Source organism: Nomascus leucogenys, chromosome 2, assembly GCF_006542625.1.
Source record: "Nomascus leucogenys isolate Asia chromosome 2, Asia_NLE_v1, whole genome shotgun sequence".
Lineage (NCBI taxonomy): Eukaryota > Metazoa > Chordata > Mammalia > Primates > Hylobatidae > Nomascus > Nomascus leucogenys.
The window spans coordinates 63,215,637-63,240,294 of record NC_044382.1 but is presented as its reverse complement, the minus strand read 5'-3'; the positions used below and the strand labels follow the sequence as shown (position 1 = coordinate 63,240,294).

General features: G+C 52.0%; 1 protein-coding gene across 1 annotated transcript in view; it reads left to right on the top strand.

Annotated features, from left to right (window-relative positions):
* The first annotated feature begins 345 nt into the window (after positions 1 to 345).
* The window catches only part of NLRC5 (NLR family CARD domain containing 5), a 62,080-nt gene continuing 37,767 nt past the window's right edge, over positions 346 to 24,658 (top strand). The window contains exons 1-18 of the mRNA XM_030796661.1: positions 346 to 640; positions 1,885 to 1,944; positions 3,403 to 3,468; positions 4,976 to 6,626; positions 7,682 to 7,765; positions 7,912 to 7,995; positions 9,388 to 9,471; positions 9,610 to 9,699; positions 10,835 to 10,894; positions 12,982 to 13,047; positions 13,532 to 13,615; positions 15,452 to 15,535; positions 16,511 to 16,600; positions 19,094 to 19,162; positions 19,967 to 20,035; positions 20,801 to 20,890; positions 21,294 to 21,377; positions 22,840 to 22,929. Coding sequence (XP_030652521.1) covers positions 346 to 640; positions 1,885 to 1,944; positions 3,403 to 3,468; positions 4,976 to 6,626; positions 7,682 to 7,765; positions 7,912 to 7,995; positions 9,388 to 9,471; positions 9,610 to 9,699; positions 10,835 to 10,894; positions 12,982 to 13,047; positions 13,532 to 13,615; positions 15,452 to 15,535; positions 16,511 to 16,600; positions 19,094 to 19,162; positions 19,967 to 20,035; positions 20,801 to 20,890; positions 21,294 to 21,377; positions 22,840 to 22,929 — 3,200 coding nt within the window. The remainder of the gene's footprint in view (positions 641 to 1,884; positions 1,945 to 3,402; positions 3,469 to 4,975; positions 6,627 to 7,681; positions 7,766 to 7,911; positions 7,996 to 9,387; positions 9,472 to 9,609; positions 9,700 to 10,834; positions 10,895 to 12,981; positions 13,048 to 13,531; positions 13,616 to 15,451; positions 15,536 to 16,510; positions 16,601 to 19,093; positions 19,163 to 19,966; positions 20,036 to 20,800; positions 20,891 to 21,293; positions 21,378 to 22,839; positions 22,930 to 24,658) is intronic.

The following is a 24,658-nucleotide window of genomic DNA, read 5'->3' as shown; positions in this document are numbered from 1 at the left end:
TCCCCTGTCCCCCAGTTCCCCTGTCCCCCAGCTCACCTACCCCCCAGTTCCCCGTCCCCCAGCTCACCTCCCCCCCAGTTCCCCTGACCCCAGCTCATCTGCCCCAGTTTACCTGTCCCCTAGCTCACCTCCCCCCAGTTTACCTGTCCCCCAGCTCACCTCCCCCCAGTTCCCCTGACCCCAGCTCATCTGCCCCAGTTTACCTGTCCCCAGCTCACCTCCCCCCAGTTTACCTGTCCCCCAGCTCACCTCCCCCCAAGTTCCCCTGTCCCTCAGCTCATCTGCCCCCAGTTTACCTGTCCCCCTCAACTCACCTATCTCCTGTCCCTCCAGGGTCGGCTCCTCATGGACCCCGTTGGCCTCCAGCTCGGCAACAAGAACCTGTGGAGCTGTCTTGTGAGGCTGCTCACCAAAGACCCAGAATGGCTGAACGCCAAGATGAAGTTCTTCCTCCCCAACGTGGACCTGGATTCCAGGAACGAGACCTTGGACCCTGAACAGAGAGTCATCCTACAACTCAACAAGCTGCATGTCCAGGGTTCAGCCACCTGGCAGTCTTTCATTCATTGTGTGTGCATGCAGCTGGAGGTGCCTCTGGACCTGGAGGTGCTGCTGCTGAGTACTTTTGGAAGTGATGATGGTAAGGGCAGGTGTGAGAGACGCAAAGCAGCCGGGCCAGCACCTGTGTCACGGGGAGCCGGGAGGAGCCCAGGGACCAACCTGAGTCACAGAGAGGGTGTAGCTGAGCCAGGATCTCAATTCTGTATTTCTGGACACTTCCCGGAACAAATTCCCTAATGCACCCAAATCTGCTGGGGCCTGGAGGACCCCTCCTTCCACCTAGCCTCACTCAAATTGCTCGAATTGCTGAGTGACTGCTGCCAGCCACAAAATCCCACATAGCCCATAATGCCCGAGAGATTTCTTTCTTTTTTTTTGGTGGGGGTGGGGGGGGGTGTTTTTTGTTGTTGTTCTTGTTGGGTTTTGTTTTTTTTTTTTTTTATTTTTGAGACAAGGTCTTGCTCTGTTGCCTAGGCTGGAGTGCAGTGGCACAATCATAGCTCACTACAGTGTCCAACTCCAGGACTCAGGTGATCCTTCCCACTTCAGCCTCCCAAGTAGCTGGGACTACAGTAGAACTATAGGTGCACGCCACCACATTAGGCTAATTTTTCATTTTTTTCCAGAGACGGGACTTCACTATGTTGCCCAGGCTGGTCTTGAACTCCTGGCCTTAAGTGATCCTCCTCCCTTGGCCTCCCAAAGTGCTGGGATTATAGATGTGAGCCGTCACACCTGGCTAGAGGTGTTTTTGTTTGTTTGTTTTGCAACATGGTCAGAAACAGTGACGGGGAGCACCTTCTGCCCTCTACTGATCCGTGGGGATTTCTTGGGCACCTTCTGTTTGCACAGCACTGAGGGGAAACACAGGACATTGAGGGGCAACAGCGTCTTTGGAGAGAAAATGGGAACTCACTTAAGAACCCTACTTCAAGGCAGAGTGTGGGAAATGCGGGGGGCAGGGCGGCACATGCACATATGTGCAGACATATGCAGATACACACAGTGCATATACAAGTGGGTATGTGCATAAACCCATATACACATGCATGCAAGTGTGCCCACATGCATAACACATGCACGCCTGTGCACACACATACATAAACTTGCATGCACTTGCATATACACACATTTCTGCCCAGCACTGCCTTCAAAGCTCACCACCACATTTTCTCCACCACAGATAACTGAGTGTTCAGTTTATTTCTCCTTTGCTGGGTACCCACCCTGTGAAATGAGCCCTGAGCCAGGCACCAGGCCAGAGCTGGTCCCCAGCATCCCACGACAGCCCCATACCACATTATACTCTCCCCTCTCTTGCAGGGCTCACCAGCCAGCTAGGAGCTGAGGAGAAAAGCCAACCTGAATCTCAGCTCCACCATGGTGAGGAGTGGAGTTGGGGGGTGGGAAGCGGGTGGTGAACACTGTGAAGTCCCCACTTCCAAGCTGGAGGAGGCTGTGGTGGCTGGTCACAGCCATTTCTCATAGGCCATGCTCTTCATCTGTCCCTGACCCATTTGCAAGTGTGTCAAGCCCCTAACTCTGTCTCCCAGCCCCACCTCCTCCTGCTGTGACTTTCAAGGCTTTAGCTTGTCCTGTTACCAGTTCTCAAGGGTCTAACCTGGAGCCCCTCGGGAAGCCTGTTCTCACTTTCCTGCCCACAACCTGCAGGGCCTCATCTCCCAGCCCCAAAGTGTCAGACTTCACGGGGAAGCCCTAACCACCCCTCCCCACTTGTACACCTTGGACTTGACACTCACCCACAGCTGCTGTCTTCACCGGGGGAGCCTTTGGTTGATTTTCTGAAGGAGCTCAGAAGGGCCAGTGATTAAATAATGACCGCCTACTGATTCATGGATCACACTTTCATCTCGGCACCTTGATTTCTACAGAAGCATTGACTTTACTTATCACTGTGCATGGCAGTAATACCAACAGAAAACCCACCCTGTAATCTCAGCTCCCCAGTGAATCAAAACTGCCCAAGTCCCTGGTCCAATAGGCCCATATCACTGAGCTGGCATCATTGTCTCATGGCTGTAACCAGATCTGATTGATATTTGGCCAGTGAGTCCCTTTTTAATATAGGATTTGTTAAGATATTGAAGTGCTCTCGAACTGGTTCCAGCCTCCTAGCTGGGCAAGGAGCCCAGGGCCCTGCTCTAGGGGCTGTTCCTATTGGTCACTTAGCTTAGCTGTGGGAGGACCCTGCTTGACTTCTTAAAATTCTTTCCTGAGTCCTCTTTCCTTTCTCCCTCCCTTCCCTTCTGGGTCCCCTTCCTTCTTGTTTTCCTTCTTCCTTTCTCAAACTCTTCCAGAAAGGCATTAAAGTGATTATTGAAAATCCATGCAATGAGACAAGACTCCGGAAACTATTAAGGGAAATGAGGAAATGTAGGTGATAAGAAATCGGGATGATAAAGCCCTAACACGGGAGGGAGGTTGCAGGCCCGGCCAAACTCACTGGGAACTTCACTTATATGACCAGCAGTGACTTCCATAGAGCTTGGTCCTTCCCTGATGGACAGACGGCCATTTAGTGCTTGGAGCTGAGTGTTTCTGGGGGCTGCTGGCTGTCGGCCCTGCTTCCTGCACCCTGGACTGCAAGACTGCCAGGCCCAGAACATCCACCTTCCAATGGGGGTGCCTAGAAGTCCCCTCTGCAAATAGAAGCTGGTGTTGACCCAGCCTCTGCCTGCTGCCTGCCTTTCCAGTCCCTGCATGTGGGTGTACTTGGCTGCCTGCCACCTGTTTGTGGACTGGAGTTCTCCAAAGGTTCTGGGTACCCCCTCAGCCCAGATCCCAGACCCCACTCCTCCACCCCTTCCTTTGCTTTTTCAGGCCTGAAGCGCCCGCATCAGAGCTGTGGGTCCTCACCCCGCCGGAAGCAGTGCAGGACCCAGCTAGGTGGGTACCAGTGTGGGGAGGAACATAAACAGAGAGATGGGGTTGCCTGGGGGCCAGGACCCGGACCCTGGACCTTGTCCCCTGCCAACAAGCCTCCAGAGGCCCTGTGACTCTTGTCTCCCAAGTTTCCAGGAGAAAAGGACTGGAGGTCTTGCACAGGCAGAGGAGATGACTGGGCTGGCAGCGAAGGGGCTCCCCACCCATCTGGCTGCATGGGGACTTCTCTTAAGAGGGCTCCGCTGAAGGAGCTGGAAGCACCATACAGGTCTCAGCTTCACTGTCCAGGCTTTTCCAGGGACACCCTATGTCCTCAGTGTTGAAGGAGACCCAGGGAGGAGACCAGTTTGGGGGTGAGCAGGGATGGGAGGGGTGAGGAGGCCTGGGAGAAACCCCCAAGACAGAGGCCTTGGGGGCCCATGGGGAGACATGGAGCTGCTTAGGGCAAGCCAGGCCAGTGAGAGAAGAGAGGGGACTTCTCTCATTCTTGACCAGTTCTCAGAATGGTCCTCGTTCTCCATGAGTTGTCCCACTAACTAGAGCCTTCTCTGTCCCCACTGCTGCCAACCATGGCTATAACCAGAGGATTCACATCCACTCAAAATAGGCCACTACCTTGGCCTCTCCCCCTAGGGTTCCCCCAAAAGCAGCCCCAGCCCTTTCCCTGGGTCACCTGAGACCTCTTAATGACCCAGGAATTGAAAGGTTAACATTTGGCACTGTAGGGCATAGTTCTGATTGGTAATGCCTAGGCCTACAGGTTGTTAGTGCTCACCCCTGGGCATTGCAGAACTGAAATATTGGGAAGGGGCACTGGGGATCCAGATATTACAGAAAGAGGTTGTTTCAATAAGATATTGCAAAGGGGCCGGGCGCGGTGGCTCACACCTGTAATCCCAGCACTTTGGAGGGCTGAGGCAGGTGGATCAGTTGAGCCCAGGAATTCAATACCAGCCTGGCCAACATGACAAAACCTTGTCTATACTAAAAATACAAAAATTAGCTGGGTATGGTGGTGGGCACCTGTAGTCCCAGCTACTCAGGAGGCTGAGGCAGGAGGATCACTTGAAACCAGGAGTTTGCGGCTGCAGTAAGCTAGGATCGTGCCACTGCACTCCAGCCTGGGCAACAGACTGAGACTCTGTCTCTGGGAAGAAAAAAAAAAAAAAGAGATGGTGCAAAGGAGGTGCCCTATTCCCCTCCCCCCATCTTACTGAACCCTTACACCAAGTGTACTATTGCAGAATGGATAGAACCATGACCCACACTTCCCCATTCCCACCTGCCCATTTAAATAGCTACCAGAGAGCCTGTGCTCCCTTAGAACTCATTCCTTCTGGAAGCTGGGGTGGCACAGATCCCCCTATGGTGCTCTTGACACCTCCACCCTCACCCCATCATACATACACACCTGGGGCTAGAGGCTCCCAACAGCCCAATACTGAGACAAGAAGACATGAGCAGAGGGCCAGGGGGTCCTGTCCTCATGCCATGTCCCTGCCCCTTGCAGAGTTGGCCAAGAAGTACCTGCAGCTCCTGCGGACCTCTGCCCAGCAGCGCTACAGGAGCCAAATCCCGGGGTCAGGGCAGCCCCACGCCTTCCATCAGGTCTACGTCCCTCCAATCCTGCGCCGGGCCACAGCGTCCTTAGACACCCTGGAGGGGGCCATTATGGGGGACCTCAAGGTGGAAGACGGCACTGACATGAGCATCTCGGACCTCTTCAACACCAGGGTTAACAAGGGCCCGAGGGTGACCGTGCTTTTGGGGAAGGCCGGCATGGGCAAGACCACGCTGGCCCACCGGCTCTGCCAGAAGTGGGCAGAGGGCCATCTGGACTGTTTCCAGGCCCTGTTCCTTTTTGAATTCCGCCAGCTCAACCTGATCACAGGGTTCCTGACGCTGTCCGAGCTCCTTTTTGATCTGTACCTGAGCCCTGAGTCGGACCACGATGCTGTCTTCCAGTACCTGGAGAAGAACGCTGACCAAGTCCTGCTGATCTTTGATGGGCTAGATGAAGCCCTCCAGCCTAGGGGTCCTGATAGCCCAGGCCCAGTCCTCACCCTTTTCTCCCATCTCTGCCATGGGACCCTCCTGCCTGGCTGCCGGGTGATGGCTACCTCCCGTCCAGGGAAGCTGCCTGCCTGCCTGCCTGCAGAGGCAGCCATGGTGCACATGCTGGGCTTTGATGGGCCACGGGTGGAAGAATATGTGAATCACTTCTTCAGCGCCCAGCCATCGCGGGAGGGGGCCCTGGTGGAGTTACAGACAAATGGACGTCTCCGAAGCCTGTGTGCAGTGCCTGCACTGTGCCAAGTCGCCTGTCTCTGCCTCCACCATCTGCTTCTTGACCACGCCCCAGGCCAGTCTGTGGCCCTCCCGCCCACCATGACTCAGCTCTATGTGCAGATGGTGCGCGCCCTCAGCCCCCCTGGGCGCTTGCCCACCACGTCCCTGCTGGACCTGGGGGAGGTGGCCCTGAGGGGCCTGAAGACAGGGAAGGTTATCTTCTATGCGGAAGATATTGCTCCACCCTTGATAGCCTTTGGGGCCACTCACAGCCTGCTGACTTCCTTCTGTGTCCGCACAGGCCCTGGGCACCAGGAGACAGGCTATGCTTTCACCCACCTCAGCCTGCAGGAGTTTCTTGCTGCCCTGCACCTGATGGCCAGCCCCAAGGTGAACAAAGACACACTTACCCAGTATGTTACCCTCCATTCCCGCTGGGTACAGCGGACCAAAGCTAGACTGGGCCTCTCAGACCACCTCCCCACCTTCCTGGCAGGCCTGGCATCCTGCACCTGCCACCCCTTCCTTAGCCACCTGGCGCAGGACAGCAAGGACTGTGTGGGCGCCAAGCAGGCCGCTGTAGTGCAGGTGTTGAAGAAGTTGGCCACCCGCAAGCTCACAGGGCCAAAGGTTGTAGAGCTGTGTCACTATGTGGATGAGACACAGGAGCCTGAGCTGGCCAGTCTCACTGCACAAAGCCTCCCCTATCAACTGCCCTTCCACAATTTCCAACTGACCTGCACCGACCTGGCCACCCTGACCAACATCCTAGAGCACAGGGAGGCCCCCATCCACCTGGATTTTGATGGCTGTCCCCTGGAGCCCCACTGCCCTGAGGCTCTGGTAGGCTGTGGGCAGATAGAGAATCTCAGGTGAGTAAGAGTGGAGGAGGACTGGGGAGGGGATTCAGCTTTTGGGGGAGCAGAGGCCAACCAGTCTAGCGAACCTCTGCCAAGGGGACTGGATAAGAATCTTGAATATCAAAACAGAATGTCCTGCAATGCAAGAGAGGAAGCTCCATGCCTTGACAGGACCTCTGGAGTCCAAATGGATCCTCCTCTTGTCTGTGGTTTCTGGACTCTCAGTCTCTCTCTGTCAATCATGGGCTGAAACCTCAGATCCAGGCTGTCTATAGAGGCTGGTGGACTTTGGGCAGGTGTATGGAGCACACACATGCACACTGTCTAGGCCAGAGTTTCTTCATTCCTAAAACGAATCTGTAACAATAGCCAACTCATATGGTCATTGCAAGAATGAGATGGGATAATGCATGAAAAACACTTTGTAGCACAGTGCCTGGCACAGAGCAAAGGCTCAGTGTGCATATTAGCTAAAGAAAAGGCTAGGCTGCAGTAACAGAGAAACCTCCTCCCCAAATACAGTAGGTTAAATAATGTAGAATTTTATTTCTGTCTCATGGAAGAGTCAGAGGTAGGTGGTCCAGGTCAGTGGAATGGCTCAGCTCCATGCAGTCATGCAGGGACCCAGGTCCCTCCCATTTTGCTCCATTATCCCCTTGGGAATCCTATCTGCACAGTCAAAGCTATGTCATGGGTATATCTGTGCTCTGGCTTGGGAATAAGGAAAGAGCATGGAGGAACATGCCAGTGCATTAAAGTTCAGTCCTGGAGCTAGGATACATCCCTTCCACTCACATTCCATTGGTGAGAACATAGTCACCTGGCCACACTGAGCTGCAAGGGAAGCTGGGAAATGTGATCTCTGGCTAGGAAACCATGTTCCTCATGATAGCTCTATTGCTGTAGATGAAGTGGAGAATGGGCTTTGGTGGACGATTAGAAGTCTTGGCCATAATATGTATTTGTTAGTACTACTGTATTAAGCCCCATCTGTCTGAGGGAATGGCGATGACTTCTCAGCTCTGCCCAGCACTGATCCTTTGACACTTTGCTTCTTCTCATGGCAGCTTTAAGAGCAGGAAGTGTGGGGATGCCTTTGCAGAAGCCCTTTCCAGGAGCTTGCCGACAATGGGGAGGCTGCAGATGCTGGGGTGAGCCAGGCCTTGGAGCTGAGAAGGGTCTTCAGCTGGGAATGCCTGGTACTCTCCTCCCTCTCCTTAATCCTACACAAGGCAGATTCCTGGCGCCGCCCTTTTCCCCTCCTGGTTCCTCCCCACCATCTTTGCTTACTCTGTAGGTTAGCAGGAAGTAAGATCACTGCCCGAGGCATCAGCCACCTGGTGAAAGCTTTGCCTCTCTGTCCACAGCTGGAAGAAGTCAGGTGAGTGATCTCCAGGAGGGCTCACTGGCTGGGGAGATGAGTCACTGCCTAGGTCCCAGAGTCCCCCTGGAGCCTGCCTGGGGCCTGCATGTTCCTCCAAGTCTGACCAGTAGTTTTTCAATGAGACCCAGAGAGGGAAGGCATCAGTCCAAGTACTCAGTAGGGCTGAGTCCAAACCCAAGGCTCCCAGAGTCCCCAGAGCAAGGCTTCCTTCATCTAATATTTTGGACCGTCTTAGAGGAGCATGAGTGTTAAGGCTCCCTCCCTCTTTCTGCAATCCCAGGAGAAGGGATGGCAGTGTGTAGGCAGGAATCAGGCACTGTGGGTACACATAACTACATGAAGCACCGCACACCTTCACATTTGTGCACACATGTCTACACTTGCACAGAAGTACACAGGCATATGCAAGAATAAGCACCCACACATGCCCACTCATAGGTGTGCACATGTATGCAGCGCACACATGCATATTTAACTGCATGTACACATTTAGATGCCAGCACACTCTAACTAACTAAGCTCATATGCACAAATATACTCCTGCCCTGTGTCTGGGACTGAGTACCATGGTTAGGAGTGGGAACAGTGACCCTCCTCTCTGGCAGAACTCTGCTAGTTTATATGGCACTTTTATGACATTTAGAGAAGGCACCACTTCATCCACACAGATGCAGCCTGTCACTAAGGTTCAGCACTTGTTGAGTGAAAATAATAAGTTGGATGACAGTCCCTATTGTCGTCTCAGCTGGGCATCTGTGAATAGTGATTAAGCAAAGGTTCGGAAGTATTGAACTTGTTGACACTTTTCTTTCCTGGCTATTGAAAGTGACTTTGATTTTATCTTTCATCACCCACCATTGTTCTCAATCACCCTCACTCCCCTCAACTCATCTGTCTCCCCAGCTAGGAACCCAGGCAAGGCTGGCTTGTGAACAGGTGGGGAAAGTGAGGTCAGAGAGGAATGTGCTTGGCTTAGGGCTCTGGGTGAGTCAGGGCCACAGCCAAGGCTGCAAGCGATGTCTGCAGCATCCCAGTCTAGACTTTACTCATTGCCTGGGGGCCTCAGGCACATCCCAGGCATAAGCCCTGGGAGCAGGGTGCTGGGTCTCCTCATTGCACCTCATGAAGAGGCCGTCAGTCTGTCTTCTAGATCCCTTGAGCCACCAGGCAAAAACTTCCCCATAGGAACAGAATAGACCCAGAAGTGAGGCCAGCAGAGGGTCTTCCTCCTAGCTGTGCCTGCTGGAATCCAGTGAGCAGGCCATCAGTTCTTTCTGGTCCCCTGTCTTGTGTCTCCCACATGATGGTGGCCATCCTGTCACTTGCTAACTGGGGCTTGCAAGTGCCCCAGCCCCAGGGCAGAGGGACTTGGCCTTGGTCTCCTTGCAGTTTTCGGGACAACCAGCTCAGTGACCAGGTGGTGCTAAACATCGTGGAGGTTCTCCCTCACCTACCACGGCTCCGGAAGCTTGAGTAAGTGATCTTTCCACTACCTCTGCAGCCCAGTCCCTCTTTATACCTGAGTCACCCCACTCCCTTGCAAGGCAAGGAAGATCTGGGGCCCATGGGGTAGGGGATTCCACTCCTGACACCTTTGCCACAATCATGCAGCCTGAGCAGCAACAGCATCTGCGTGTCAACCCTACTCTGCTTGGCAAGGGTGGCAGTCACGTGTCCTACCGTCAAGATGCTTCAGGCCAGGTGAGCGGAAGGAAGGGGATCTTGGCCTTCAGGGCCTTGAGAAAAGAGGAGGGGAAAGTGGGATGGGAAATGGAGAGGCCCCTTGTCTGCAAGATAAATCTGTGCATGCCCTACTGTTTTACTCACAGCTCTACCTTGAGAACCTAGCTCAGGCTTGGCACCTGGTACTTGGTATATATCGAATTAATGGATGGATGAAAAGATGGATGGATGGATGGATGAGTGGATGGATGGATGGGTGGATGGCTGAAAAGATGGATGGGTGGATGAAAAGATGGATGGATGGATGGATGGATGGATGGATGGATGGATGGATGGATGGATGGAAAGATGGATGGGTGGATGAAAAGATGGATGGATGGATGGATGGATGGATGGATGGATGGATGGATGGATGGATGAAGGAATGAGTCAACAAGTCTACGAAGCACAGGCATAGCCACAGGAATAATTAGCTGTATGTTGCCCTCCATGGTGCTGAACCAACATAGCCAGTTTTGATCATGGGGTAGGTTAGGTGTCATGCTTCTTAATCATAAAAATTTCTATTAAAAAAAAATTCAGCCGGGCTCAGTGGCTCATGCCCGTAATTCCAACACTTTGGAAGGCCAAGGCAAGAGGATACTTGAGCTCAGGAGTTCGAGACCAACCTGGGCAACATAGTCTCTACAAAAAATGAACAAAATTAATGGGGCATGGTGGTGCATGCCTGTGGTTCCAGCTACTTGGGAGGCTGAGGTGGGAAGATGGCTTGAGCCCTGGAGGTTGAGGCTGCAGTGAGGTATGAACACACCACTGCACTCCAGCCTGAGTAACAGAGTGAGATCTCCATCTCAAATTTAAAAAGAAAGGAAAAAAAACTCACAGCATTCTTAATTTTTATTATATTTCTTGTGAAAATTGTTTTTCTGACTTTTTAAAACACTCTTGCAGGATTCATCAAGCAAAGACATAATCAGTATTTCACATGCCTGATTTGAAGCACTTTTACTAGTTCTGTTATGTTTCCCTGTCAATTGCAAAATCAGCTATATCTGGATGTTTGAACATTTGGGGCAGAAAAGGGTGTGCCTGTGGTGGGTGATGTGCTGGTTTCCAGTCCCTGGGTTTCATGGCTCGGTATCTGATCCTGCAGGGAGGCAGACCTCATCTTCCTTCTTTCCCCACCCACAGAGACAACTGCAGAGCTACAAAGGTAAGAAGCCAAGAGGTGGTGCGTCTGGGACCATCCTTAGAAGCAACTTGGGCTCAGGCAGTTAAGGGGAAAGGTGACCAAGAGACTAGGAAGAGCTGGGGTATGGGGATTCTTCCTGCTACTGCTGCACTGAGGAATGAATTACTGCTTAGGGTGGCAAAGGATTTTAACTTCCTCTAGCGTGTCCAGACCACATCTGGTCCCTGTGGAAGGAGGCATCCCCAGAAGTCTCAGAGGAAGGCAAACCCTTGGGGAGGACATAAAGATACTGTTAGACTGGCATTACCAGATGGTGAAAACTCTGGAAAAGCCCTTACAACTGAAAAAAGACAGGGAGGGCAATTATGGTACCTACATCTTAGGGTTGTTCTGAGAATTAAATGACTTACTACCCTTAAGGAGTTTAGAGCACTGTTGGCATGCAGTGGGCAGTCAAATGCTGGCTATTCCAGCTGTGCATGGATTCCAGCTTGGCCAGTCTTGGATGGGCCAAGAAAAGGAAGCTGCTTTTCCCTAAAAAACCATTCCAACTGTGCTCTCCCACACTTTGCACTCCTGGCTAAGACTCAGAGACAGATGTACGTATGCCCCTGAGCAATCTCTTTCCCTTCTCTGGGTCTCAATTCCTTGCTTGTATAATGACCTGGTAGGGTAGGACCAATGTTGCTGGGTGCGGTGGCTCATGCCTGTAATCCTAGCACTTTAGAATGCCAAGGCAGGAGGATCTCTTGAGTCCAGGTGTTCAAGACCAGCCTGGGCAACATAGCAAGACCCCATCTCTAAAAAGAAAAGTTAGCCAGGCGTGGTGGTGCACACCTGTAGTCCCAGCTACTCAGGATGCTGAGGTTGGGATGATCGCTTGAGCCTGGGAGCTTGAGCCATGATCACACCACTGTACTCCAGCCTGGGTGACAGAGAGAGACTCTGTCTCAAAAAATGACCAACTAGGACCAGTGTCACTTTCTTTCCCCTCCAACTTCTTAAAGCTGAGATGTTCAGTAGGATAGCCACTAGCCCCATATGGCTATTTAATGCTAAATGACGAGTTAACGGGTGCAGCACACCAACATGGCACATGTATACATATGTAACAAACCTGCACGTTGTACACATGTACCCTAAAACTTGAAGTACAATAATAATAAAATTAAAAATAAATAAATAAAAAATAAGTAAAGAAATTAAAATTAAGTTTTAAATTTAATTTAATTTAAATGCCAGGACATTTCCATCATTGCAGAAAGTTCTATTAAACAGGCCGGCATGGTGGCTCATGTCTGTAACCCCAGCACTTTGAGAGGCTGAGGGGGCAGGATCGCTTGAAACTAGGAGCTCAAGACCAGCCTGGGCAACAAAGTGAGACCCCCATCTCTACAAAAAAAAAAAAAAAATTAGCTGGGCATGGTGATTCACCGCTATAGTACCAGTTACTCAGGAAGCCAAGGTGGGAGGATCACTTGAGCCCAGGAGTTTGAGGCTGTAGTGGAAAAAAAAAATGGTTAGCACCAATCCAAAAAGTCTGTGAAACCTGGCTCATGATGTCCTAGCTTCCCTGCAACCCCTAATGCTCCCTCAGCCCAGTGGGAGAGAGTCTGTTTACCATAGCCTGGACTCACTGCATACAGCTCATGCTCCTCGCCTTCTGAACCACAGACAGCACATCCACAAATGGAGACCATCACATCATCGACAATAGCAGCTTCTGTTTACTAAGCTTCGATTTTACACCTATGCTGGGTACTTGGACGTACATTGTCTCATTCAATCCTTCAGGTACCTATGTGTTAGATGTTGTCATCTCGTTTTAGAAAAGAGAAAAGGGAGCCGACTGCAGTGACTTGCCCAAGGCCACATGGCTATACATGGCAGAGCCAAAATTTGAATAAAGGTTCCATTTGACCTCAAATCTTTTGCCCCTCCTGCTCCACTGAATCACACCTTGAGCATCCGCAAGCAATCTTCTTTGTTACCGACTCACTTTGGGTTGTGCTTCAGGGTCTTCAGCCTCTAGAAGCCAAGGAAAGAGGCTTGATCCACCAGGCCCTAGATGCCTGAGCCCAGGCCAATGCTTGATCTGTTCTTGCCAGATCTCCAGACCTGCAGGAAAGTGACGGCCAGAGGAAAGGGGCTCAGAGCAGAAGCTTGACGCTCAGGTACCTTGGAGGGATCTATTTCCTTAGGAGAGGGATATGATGTGGGGAAAGTCCCAGGCGAGGGAGAACAGGGGCAGGGAGGATAAAGGGAAAAGCAGATGAGGGACAGGGAAAGGATTAGCCGGGTGTGGTGCCCATCCTGGCTTGAATAAGGATCATCTGTCATAATAACAACAATAGCTGCAACTTAATGGACCCTGGCTATCTATATGCTGGGCATTGTGCTGGAAGTTTTACATCCGTTACCTCACTGTAATTCCTTTAGAATCTCTGTGAAGTACACATTATTATTCCCCTTTGAGGGAGGAGGAAACTGAGTCTCAGACAGGTTAAATCCCTTGCTCAAGACCACTCAGCTACTAAGAGGTGTGGCGAGGATTAGATCCAGGTCTGTGGGCCCCCTGACTCCCCCAGCACTGGAAGCTGGAGGGGCCATGGAGTAGCTGTTTGCCCTGGGCCCTTCTGTCCCCCACTCCTACCCAAGGCTGCAGAAGTGTCAGCTCCAGGTCCACGATGCGGAGGCCCTCATAGCCCTGCTCCAGGAAGGCCCTCACCTGGAGGAAGTGGAGTGAGTATCATGGGAAGCCCTGGTGTAGGGGTCAGGAAAGGAGGTTGGAGAGGGTGGGCAGGGCCTCGCCTTTGGGTGGGTGGTGTGGGGGAGGGGCATGCTGCCTTATGAAGAATTTGGGGGAATCAGATCATTGTAACAGCTGCTACTATTCAGAACTTTTCCTGGGTCAGGTGCTGTGCTAGGGACTGTACATGCCTCCTCTCATTCAATCCTCACATCTCTGTGATGTAAAAACTGTTACTGTCCTCATTTTATGGAGGAGGAAGTTAAGCTGCGGAAAGATAAACTTCCTCAAGGCCACACAGGTAGGAAGAGTCTAGGCTAGGGTTGAAGCCCAGACAGTCTGGCTCCTAGCCTCATCCTCATAACCACTGCTACCTCTCTTGCTGAGATCTGCCAAGTAGAAACCCCACCACACCTGGGTCTGCCTTCCAAACCACAGTCCCTCAGGGCTCCCCCCACGCCCTTCATCCTTCTCCCAGAGAAGAGTGGGATAACCTTCTCTTTTCGGGATGGAGAAATTCCCATGACATCCAGCCCCTGGCTGGAGCCGATGAGAGTAGTGCTTGGGGATGGATGAAGGCTCTGTCACGACCCTAGTAGGGGTGCCCCTCCAGGAAACCTCCAAGTGAACATGAAGGCAGATGATGGAATGCCATGATGTGTTCTGGGGCGAGTGGCCCCACCTCAGGATAAGATGGATGGTGTGAGGGTTGTCGTGGTGATCACCTCTTGGTCCTGGACCTCGTCCCATTGGGAGAACCAGGACGGAACTAGAAGGCGGTTTTTTAACAAGCTCACACACTTCTACCTGCCTCACCAGCACTGAGCGTGCCCCTCCCCGAGTGCCGTCACCTGCAGAAGCAGCCCCATCACCCGCCTGGTTACGCAGCCACTTCCTAGCCCCCTTGCCCTTCTCCCACATTTAGTCCCTCCAGATGGACCTACTGGTAGCGCTCAAAACTATCCTGTTTTCCTCCACCTTTCTAGTCCAACCCACCCTCATCTCTTACCTGGATGACCCCCCCGTTGCCTTGCCCTCCTTGCTGGCTTCCCTGCTTTCACCCTGGCTACTTCCACCTGGCAGAGAGTAGATTACATTTCACTGATGCCTGCCCCCTTCACTCCTTCCCACTGCTCAGGATAAAGCCCACATTCTAAACTCCCAGGTGGTCCAGAACCCCGCCCCCAGCCTCCTAAACCCCATCTGACTCCATCCTTCCACTCAATCTCCAATCCAGATACACTGGCTCTCTTTCAGGTCCTCATATGTATTATGCCACAGGGCCTTTGAATGTACCACTTCTACTACCAGGAACACCCTTCTTCCATCTCTCCCCCACGTTTTATCTACTGAACTCCTTCTAGTTCTTTCAGCAAGTAGCTTAAGCATCAAATAAGCCAACCCCGACTCCCAGACTAGGTCAGATGCCCCCATAATCATGAAATTTATCACAAAAAGCAATTATGTAGCTTGCAGCATAAAGGGAGAGTTGAGGGTGGGGCCTTGAAGGCAGGCTGCCTGGGTTCAAATCCAGGTTCACCCTCAAGCAAGTGCCTTAACCACTCTGCACTTCAGTTTACTCATCAGTAAGGTGAGGATAATTACAGTGCCCACGTCATCGGCACTATGAGGATGAAATAGGCCGATAGTCATAGAAGAACCTAGGATGTTGCCAGGCATATGGTATGGAGTCTGTCGATTTCAGTTATTATCAAGGTTCATTCCTGAGAGTGACGCTTTGACTAAAGTCAGCAAAGGAAGAGTAAGTGATAACGATTGAGGGAGGACTCCAGCCCCACAATACAGTACATTGGGCTCCTCTGTCTCAGCCTCTCAGGGAACCAGCTGGAAGATGAAGGCTGTCGGCTGATGGCAGAGGCTGCATCCCAGCTGCGCATCACCAGGAAGCTGGAGTGAGTTGTCCACCCCACCACTGGGTACCAGGGAAGGCCCTATAGAGCCCCAGGTGGTCCCCGTGTTCACAATCAGCAGTAAGGGTGCTGATCTACTGCAACCCCTGCTTCCTGCGAACTCCAGCAAAGTCAAGATGGTTCGACCATGCCTTGCCTTCACCTCCGGCATGAGCCACTGTCTTAGTCCAATCATCTAGCACCCTTACATGTGTAAAATGCATTCATTATACATCAGTGGCTTGCATTCCAATTCATCTTTGTAGCAGCCCTGGAGCACGGTGGGGTAGGGTGTTGCATTGGGGAGGTGTCATCCTGGGGTGCTGGGGTAGGGAGTGGTGTGTTCCTGTGGGGATACACTGTTGGGGTGAAGGGTGGTGAGATGGGAAGGAAGGCTATTAGGCTGCTGGGTGTGCTGCAGTGTTGCATGGGGTGGGGGTGATGTTTGGGTGGGGGTGTCTTGGGGGTCTCAGGATCAAGTGTGGGTTGGGGTTTGGGAGTGTTGAGATTGGGTAGCAGTGGTTTGGGGCCTCGACTTTGGATTTCAATCTTGGCTCTGTCACTTAGTAGCATTGTGACCCTGGGAAAGTAATTGAATGTCTCTGGGCCTCAGTTTCCCCCTCTGTAAAATGGGATTACATGAAACCATATATGTACAAAGCCTTTTGTACAGAGTCTGGTACAGTCAGGGCTCAGAAAGTGGTGGTTATTTTACAGATGAGAAAACTGGGGGTCAGAGAGGTGAAAACACTGAGTTCTTGCTGTCAAGCTGGACTTTATTCTCCAAGTGGGGTGGGGGTGTCATGCATTTTTTGGCTCACTCACATGCACCAGAATCCTTTGAGATCCCCTGGCAAGGGACCCAGGACATCCAGGAGTGACAGCCAGCAAGGTGCTGAGCCACAAGAGGGGCTAGAGCTGGCTGGGGCTGGGTACCTCAGCCACATGCCAACGGCTGCCTTCTCCTGCTCTCCACAGCCTCAGCGACAATGGGCTTTCTGTGACCGGGGTGCATTGTGTGCTGAGGGCCGTGAGTGCGTGCTGGACCCTGGCAGAGCTGCACATCAGGTGGGAGCTCCCCCAGACCACGGTACCCACCCCCCCAGTCATGCTCTCTCTGAAGCCCTTGGAATACCTTCTGGGCCCAGGACTTGGGACTGGCGGAAGATGCTGCTGCTGTCCCACCCAGACCCTGTTACAGCCGGCACCCCTCTTCCTAGCTGCTGCGGATATAGGCTGCTCACAGTTTATACCTCTGGAGAACTACCCTTGGCTGATAAGAACCAGAGATGCCTGGGAGGGTACAATCCCCGCTTCCCCCTAACCTGGAGTGGCCAATGACAGAGACAGAGGGCACAACTCTCCAGCCCAAACTCTCCAGTGGGACAAAGCTCCCTGGGAGACCAGGCCAAGGACCTGCTCCGTTTGGCTTCCCTCAGTCCCTTACTTTTTCTCCTGAGAGCAGACCCTCAGTCCATGACGTGCGCAACTGACAAGTGACATGCGACCCCCTACCCCACTCACAGACCCAGGCTCTGCCACTAGGGCACCCAATCCTATTTCTGTAAGTCTCGCTGTTGAGTATGGGGAGGTAAGGACGGATGCTGATTAATGTCAACTCAGTTCCCACTCGGAGGAAAGCCTCATTCTCAACCCAGTAGGGTGGTCCCTGCTTTAAACACCCCTCAAGGGAGGAGAGGGAAACCGATTCACCCAAAACGTAGATTAGGGGACCTTGGTTCACTGTATATGATGATTCAATAAAGGGTCCCTAGTGCATTCCAAGCGATGCTCTGTTCACTTCCAGGAACTTATATTAAATAAATTATCATGATTGTGCAAACACATTTAGCTGTAGGGATGTTCACCTCAGTGTTAGTTATAAAAGGAAAAAAAAAGAAAATAACTGGAATGTTTAACCGAGGGATATTATTTAGACTAAGTTACTTCCAGAGAGAACTCAGTGGAACCATGGAAAAAAAAGTGATAATATAGATGCAGTTTCAATATGGAGGGGTGACGGGGAGTTATTAAGTAAACATAAAGAAATTTCTTTAGAGACAGGATCTTGCTCTGTACCAAGGCTGGAGTGCAGTGACACAATCATAGCTCACTGTAACCTCCAAATCCTGGGCTCAGCAATCCATCTCTCTCAGTCTCCCAAAGTGCTGGGATTACAGTCATGAGTCACTATGCCTGGCAATTTTTTTTATTTTTAGTAGAGACAGGGTCTTGCTATATTGACCAGGCTGTTCTCAAACTCCTGAGCTCACATGATCCTCCTGCCCTGGCCTCCCAAAGAGCAAGGATTATAGGTATGAACCACTGCACCAGGCCAAACATAAAAATTTTAACTCATTATCTTAAAAGATTACAAAAGATTATAATAAAGCTTTTCAAGATATGCAATGGCAGAAAGAATGGTATAATCTGGGCCAGGTGCTGTGGCTCATGCTGTAATCCCAGCACTTTGAGAGGCTGAGGCAGGTGGATCACCTGAGGTCAGGAGTTCAAGACCAGCCTGGCCAACAGGGTGAAACCCCGTCTCTACTAAAAATACAAAAACTAGCCGGGCGTGGTGGTGTGCACCTGTAATTCTAGCTACTCAGGAGTCTGAGGCAGGAGAATCTCTGGAACCTGGGAGGCAGAGGTTGCAGTGAGCCGAGATCACGCCATTGCACTCCGGCCTGGGAGACAGAGCAAGACTCTGTCTCAAATTAAAAAAAAAAAAAAAAAAGAGAGAGAGCATGGTATATATAATCTGTTCCCATCAATAATGATCAAGTATTAATAATTATTTCTCATCCTTGCTTCTACCCCTTAAAAAACTAATGTTTAAAAAGAGAATTTATAATTTAATCCCATGTTTGTAAGACAAAAATTATTGCACTAGAAAATGGAAGGTTTGAAGGACCCACTCCAAAGGTTACCAGGGGTAATCCACACATACTTTGAGCAGAGACAGAACACTGACTAGCAGACAGAGGGGTTTCAGTCTGGGGCTAAAAGAGAGAACACAGAATTTGTTTTCTTTTAAGACTTGCCAGGAAATGGGCTTACTTGGGTAATAGATACATTTGTGAAATATCTGTGGTAGAAAGATTTCAGCCCTCCCAAAGCTCAGAGGAAGTCAGGGGAGTCAGAGGAAGTGGCTGCAGCTGGAGGCAGGGGGATGGCACTTGAGAAGTTCTCCCGGCCAGGGGTAAAAAGTGACAGGCCGGGCACGGTGGCTCACACCTATCATCCCAGCACTTTGGGAAGCCAAGGTGGGAGGATCACCTGAGCCCAGAAGTTCAAGACCAGAGTAGACAACATAGACGCTATCTCTACATACTCTTTTTTTTTTAACTAGCTGGGCATGATGGCACAAGCCTGTAATCCCAGCTACTCAGGAGGCTGAAGTGGGAGGATTGCTTGAGCCCAGGAGGTGGAGGCTTCAGTGAGCCATGATTGCACCACTGCACACCAGCTTGGGCAACAGACTGAGACCCTGTCTCAAAAAGAAATAGTAACAGGGAGCCAATAACCCCTCGCTTCCTCACCCCTCTTTTCTCTTCACAGCCTGCAGCACAAAACTGTGGTCTTCATGTTTGCCCAGGGGCCAGAGGAGCAGGAGGGGCCCCAGGAGAGGTAGGGCCTTATTTCACCCCAACTGCATGCTCAGTCAGGGACATTTCCCTCTCTGCTCTCCACAGCTGGCACAGCAATGCCAGTCAGTCAACTGCCACGGTGACCTGGACAAATTCACAGAAGAGCGGGAAGTGAGCAGGCTTGGCAAAGGATGCAGCCCCAAAGCGGGAGGGTCCAAAGCCAGACCACCTCCGCCTCTCGTGGTGCCTGAAAGGAGCCCGGATGTGTAGGATACAGACAGCATGCCAGGGCAGGAGTTGGGTAGCCAGAGGGGGATGCCGGGAGACTAGAGCCCTCCAGCCTAAACCCAGGGGATTGCCTGGCCTGTAGCTCTGGTCTCGGTCGGAACTTCTGGATCCCTTTCACAAAAGGACCCGTTAGAGTCCTGGATTGCCCCAGCCCAGCGCATGGGTAGAGACTCAGCTCTTTGCTCCCGGAGCCCACCCACAATCTCTTCTGTAGAGTCTGAACTACTGAAGGCTCGATTCGTGCTGGGGCTGACATCTCTGAAGCACAGATGAGGAGGAGGATGAGATTAATGTTAATAGCAGTCAAGGTTAATTGAGCACTTGCCGTGTATGCACCAAGCACCAAACTAAGGCAGTTCACATACAATCTCCCACTGAGAGGCTGTGATTTGTCCAGGGTCACACAACCAGGAAGTGGAGATGCCAAATTGGCACCAAGGTCTGATTGACTCTAGGTGGAGTATAGGGCTCGATGGTGGAAGGCCAGGCTGAGGATGGATTCTGGAGATGGCAGACATGGCCTTTGCTCAGCCTGGCCTTGGTGATGTCCCTCCAGGGCTGCATTTCTTGACAGCCTCATGCTCCAGATGCCCTCTGAGCTGCCTCTGAGCTCCCAAAGGATGAGGTACAGTGATGGCCTCCAGCCCTGTGTGTGATTCCAGCCCCCTCCCTTCCCCTGCTCAGAGCCTGCTCCCAAACCTGTGCCCAGGCCCCACGTGCTCCCTGAAGGACACCTGACCTGCTGTGTCCAGGGGTCATGGCCTGGCTTCCCTACCTCCTACCTCCCCTGCCCAGCCCACCCCGGACAGGGCTCACAAGGCAGCCCCCTCAACCACCTTCCCAAGCCCAGGAGACTCCACTCCCCTTCGCTCCCTGACCCCCAGCAGCTGAGGGGTTGTAGGGACTCTGAAAAGAGGTGAAGGGGAGCACTGGGCTCTTTCTGTCATGATCCTGGTGCCTGGGCCTGGGGGCTCCCATCAGCACCCTTCCCCCTTCTCTCTTGGTCTTTGTCTGTCCCAATCTCCCCCTGTCCCTCTGCCTCTTTCTCTCATTTCTTCCCTCTCTCATCGTGTATTTCTGTTTTATCAGTTATTTATCTGTTGTTTCAGTCTTATCTGTCTTCCTCTGATCTGCTCTCTCTCTCTGAGTCTCTCTGTGTCTTGGTTTCCTTCCGTCTGTGTCTCTGCCCACCCTCTGCCTATATGTGACATATTATGGGTGTGGTGTGTGTTGGTCCCTCTCTGTCTGTCTGTCTGAGTGCCAGATGCATCCCAGTCCCTCCTCTCCTGCAAGCCTCATTCTCTGCCTCTGTGTCTGGGGAGTGGGAAAGCGGCTCCTTTCCGCCTCTGTTCAGCGGGGCATGCAGTGCTGTGGTTTTGCCCCTGGGCAGGCTGACACATTGTGGCCTCCAAGCAAAGCACCTAGATCAGCTCTGCGAGGCTTTGGGAGGAAGCTGCCACCTCGGTCACCTCCACCTCGAGTGAGTGGTTTGTGCGTTGGAAGGTGGGTGGGGCCAATTACAGTGAGTTAGTGTTGGTGTTTGGGTTCGGTTTTTAAGATTTAGATCAACTGTTCTTTCCCTGCTGAAGTCAGAAATCCCTTGGTGAATCTGGTGAAAGTTGTGACTCTTCCTCCCAAAATACAGATCCCCCATGTCTGAAATGCTCACAGGCTCACCCCTGATCCCCCAGAGGTCCATGAACCTCAGAATAAGAACCTGGGGGAGACCCCAGCTGCCCAAGCCAGATCTGCTGAGATCTGGCCTGGCAGCCCGGGGCTGTGTCCAGTTTCAGGAACCTGAGTAACTGGAATGCAGGGACCATGCTGCCAGCAACCCACTCCCCACCTGCTAATGTTCTCCCCTCCATTCTCCCCACCCCCAGCTTCTCAGGCAATGCTCTCGGGGATGAAGGTGCAGCCCGTCTGGCTCAGCTGCTCCCAGGGCTGGGAGCTCTGCAGTCCTTGAAGTGAGTAGACCACTAGGCAGAGCCTCTGAGGCTTGAGGGGGGAAGGGGGGCTAGGGGGAGCATTCTCTGTCCCATCCCCCTCCTTCCTGGGTTTATTGTAAAGATTAAATCAGAAAATGCATGAAAATTGCCCCTAATACAATGTAAGTGCTCAGTAAAGGCTAGCTAATAGATGATTCTTACTCAGAGAGTCTGTGACTCAATAATCCCACTTCTGATTCAAGGTTTCACTTCTGGAACCTGTCTCCGCAGCTCTGAACAGGCTTTCTGAGGCCACCATGGGGAGGGCAGGTGTGGGTGCGAAGTATGACTAACGGCTGGCAGCTGTTATTCTGGCCCTGGGGTGCCGGGAGGGGCTGGGGCTGTTAGCTGGGATATGGTCAGGGTAGGCAGGGAGGGTTTGTACCAGACGGGACACTCAAGCAGGGTGCCCAGGGCTGCCAAGGATCCCTGAGTACCTGGCAGAGAGTGTGTGGGAGGAATCCCCAAAGTTTGCCTGCAATGGACCAGAGTTCTTGATCCCTAAATGCCCTCGGTGCTTTTGGCTCACAAAGCGCCCCCTCCTCCCAAGCTCTTCTGGCCCAAAGCCAGAGGAGCCCCGGGGGAGAGGTCACAGGTCCTATATTCCAGGCTGTCTCTGTGAACACGCTTTGCTGTGTGACTCTGGGCAAGTTACCTCCCCTCTCTGAGTCCTGGTTCCCAGTCAGTAAATACATAAATTGCAGGCGTGGCCTCTGTTGGTGACTACAATCTCTGGAATGAGTGCTGGGGCCTAAGGACCCCCTGCTCACACCCTGTTTTTGTGCAATGCTGGGAAGGAAGGGAGTTGCCTTGGTTCCTGTTCAGGGCCTGCACCTGGGAAGGAAGGAAGGTCTAACCATTGCAGGCAAATTACGTGAACACTGGAGGTTTTAGCATGTCCTCATGTGACCTTCTTATTAGTGTGGACTCGTGACCTGGTGCTGTGAGGGTCCACACTCGCCCTACCAGTGTCCCCGTGGGAGGGGAGTGCAGCATTAAATAGTAAAGAGAAAACAATGACAAGTTGACAGGAGACCCTGAAAGAAAGGAGACGCTTTGTTCCTGGTTTCTGCACAAGAGACCCTGCATTTTCATTTTGTCCTGGGCACCACCCCTCCTTTATCAGGTGGAGAAAAGGGGGCCCAGCTCCAGCCAGAAAGCACCCCTCAGATCCATCACAGACTGAGGGACCCACTGGGTTCCCATCTCAGCTCTGTCATCAGCATGTCTCATAACCTTGGGCTAGACCTTGATTCTCTCTGGGACTCTGTTTCCCCATCTCCACCATGAGGACTTGCAAGGGGCGCTTTCTGACCATCTTGGGTTCAGTGGATTCCTTCATCTGGAACCAGGGATCCCTCCCCTGCCCTGTGCCCTGACCACAAAGAGGATGTGTTTGGGTCCTGAGTGACCTCCATTGTGCCACCCCTGTGATCTCCAGCCTCAGTGAGAACGGTTTGTCCTTGGATGCCGTGTTGGGTTTGGCTCGGTGCTTCTCCACTCTGCAGTGGCTCTTCCACTTGGACATCAGGTGAGCGTGCCTCTCCACCCCCAGCCCTGCCCCTGCCCGCCATCCCCCAGGCCATCTGCTCCCACGTGGACCCCTCATCCACCAAGTTCATGCCAACCTGTCATCCTCAGCACCTTGGGCAGCACCAGATCCAGAGAGCATGTGATGGGCGTCCACTGAATGAATGAATGATCAAATGAATGAATAAGTATGGCCTCACGGATGCTCAAATTTCTCCAAATTCACCATTAGAGAGTTCATTGACTCTGCCTCACCCATTCTTTGGATAGTCCTTAGAGATTTTTTTTTTTTAGGATTTTTTAAAATTATTATACGTTAAGTTCTAGGGTACATGTGCACAACATGCAGGTTTGTTACATATGTATACATGTGCCATGTTGGTATGGTGCAGAGACTTTTAAGAAAACTGGAGGCCAGGCGCCATGGCTCATGCCTGTAATCCCAGCATTTTGGGAGGCAAAGGTGGGCGGATCACGTGACATCAGGAGTTTGAGAACAGCCTGGCCAACATGGTGTAACCCTGTCTCTACTAAAAATACCAAAAAAAAAAAAAAAAAAAAAAAATTAGCTGGGCGTGGTGGTGGGCCCTTGTAGTGCCAGCCGCTCAGGAGTCAGGAGAATCACTTGAACCCAGGAGGTGAAGGTTGCAGTGAGCTGAGATCGTGCCACTGCACTCCAGCCTGGGCGACAGAACGAGACTCCATCTCAAAAAAAAAAAAGAAAAGAAAAGAAAAGAAAAGAAAAGAAAAGAAAACTGGGAGCTTCCTAGTTGCCACTGGGGACTCAGGGACCTGTCTTAATTGTGGGAGCTGATGAGAATGTAGAAGGGGAGGCACCAGCCAGCCAAGCCACCCCAAGCACTCAGGGCACCGCATCCATGGTTTTCAGGGGAGGTCTGCCTCCCTTCCCCTTCCCTAAGGACCCCGAAGAATGGGAGGTGCCACAGCAGATGGACCAGGCTCAGTTACTTACCTGCTGCGAGCTCAGAGCAGGTCTCAGAGCCTCTCCAGGCCTCAGTTTCCTCATCTGTAAAATGGAGATAAGAATAATAATTACTGGCCTGGCTCAGGCCTGTAATCCCAGCATTTTGGGAGGCCAAGGCAGGAGGATCACCTGAACCTAGGAGTTTGAGACCAGCTTGGACAACATAGTGAGACCCTCCCCCGTCTCTACAGAAACTTTAAAAATTAGCCAAGCATGATGGCATGCACCTACTTGGGAGGCTGAGGTGGGAGGATTGCTTAGGCCCAGGAGATAGAGGCTGCAGTGAGTTGTGATCACACCATTGCACTCCAGCCTGGGCAACAGAGCGAGACTCTGTCTCAAAGAAAAAAAAAATGTCAGGCACTATGGCTCACATCTGTAATTCCAGCACTTTGGGAGGCTAAGACAGGAGGATCGTTTGAGCCATGGAGTTTGAGACCAGCCTGCTCAACATGGCAAAACCCCATCTCTACAAAAAATACAAAAATTAGATAGTCATGGTGGGGCGTGCCTGTAGTCCCAGCTACTTGGGAGGCTGAGGCAGTAGGATCAGTTGAGCCCGGGGAAGGTTGAGGCTGCAGTGAGCCATGACTGCACCACTGCACACCAGGCTGGGCAACAGAGCAAGACCCTTTCTTCGAAACAACAACAAAGAAGAATTTCTTACCTCATTGTTTATTGTGAGAATCAAATGAGAAATGTTGGTGGTGTGTTTTGCATGTGCCTTGATACATGTAATTGTTGC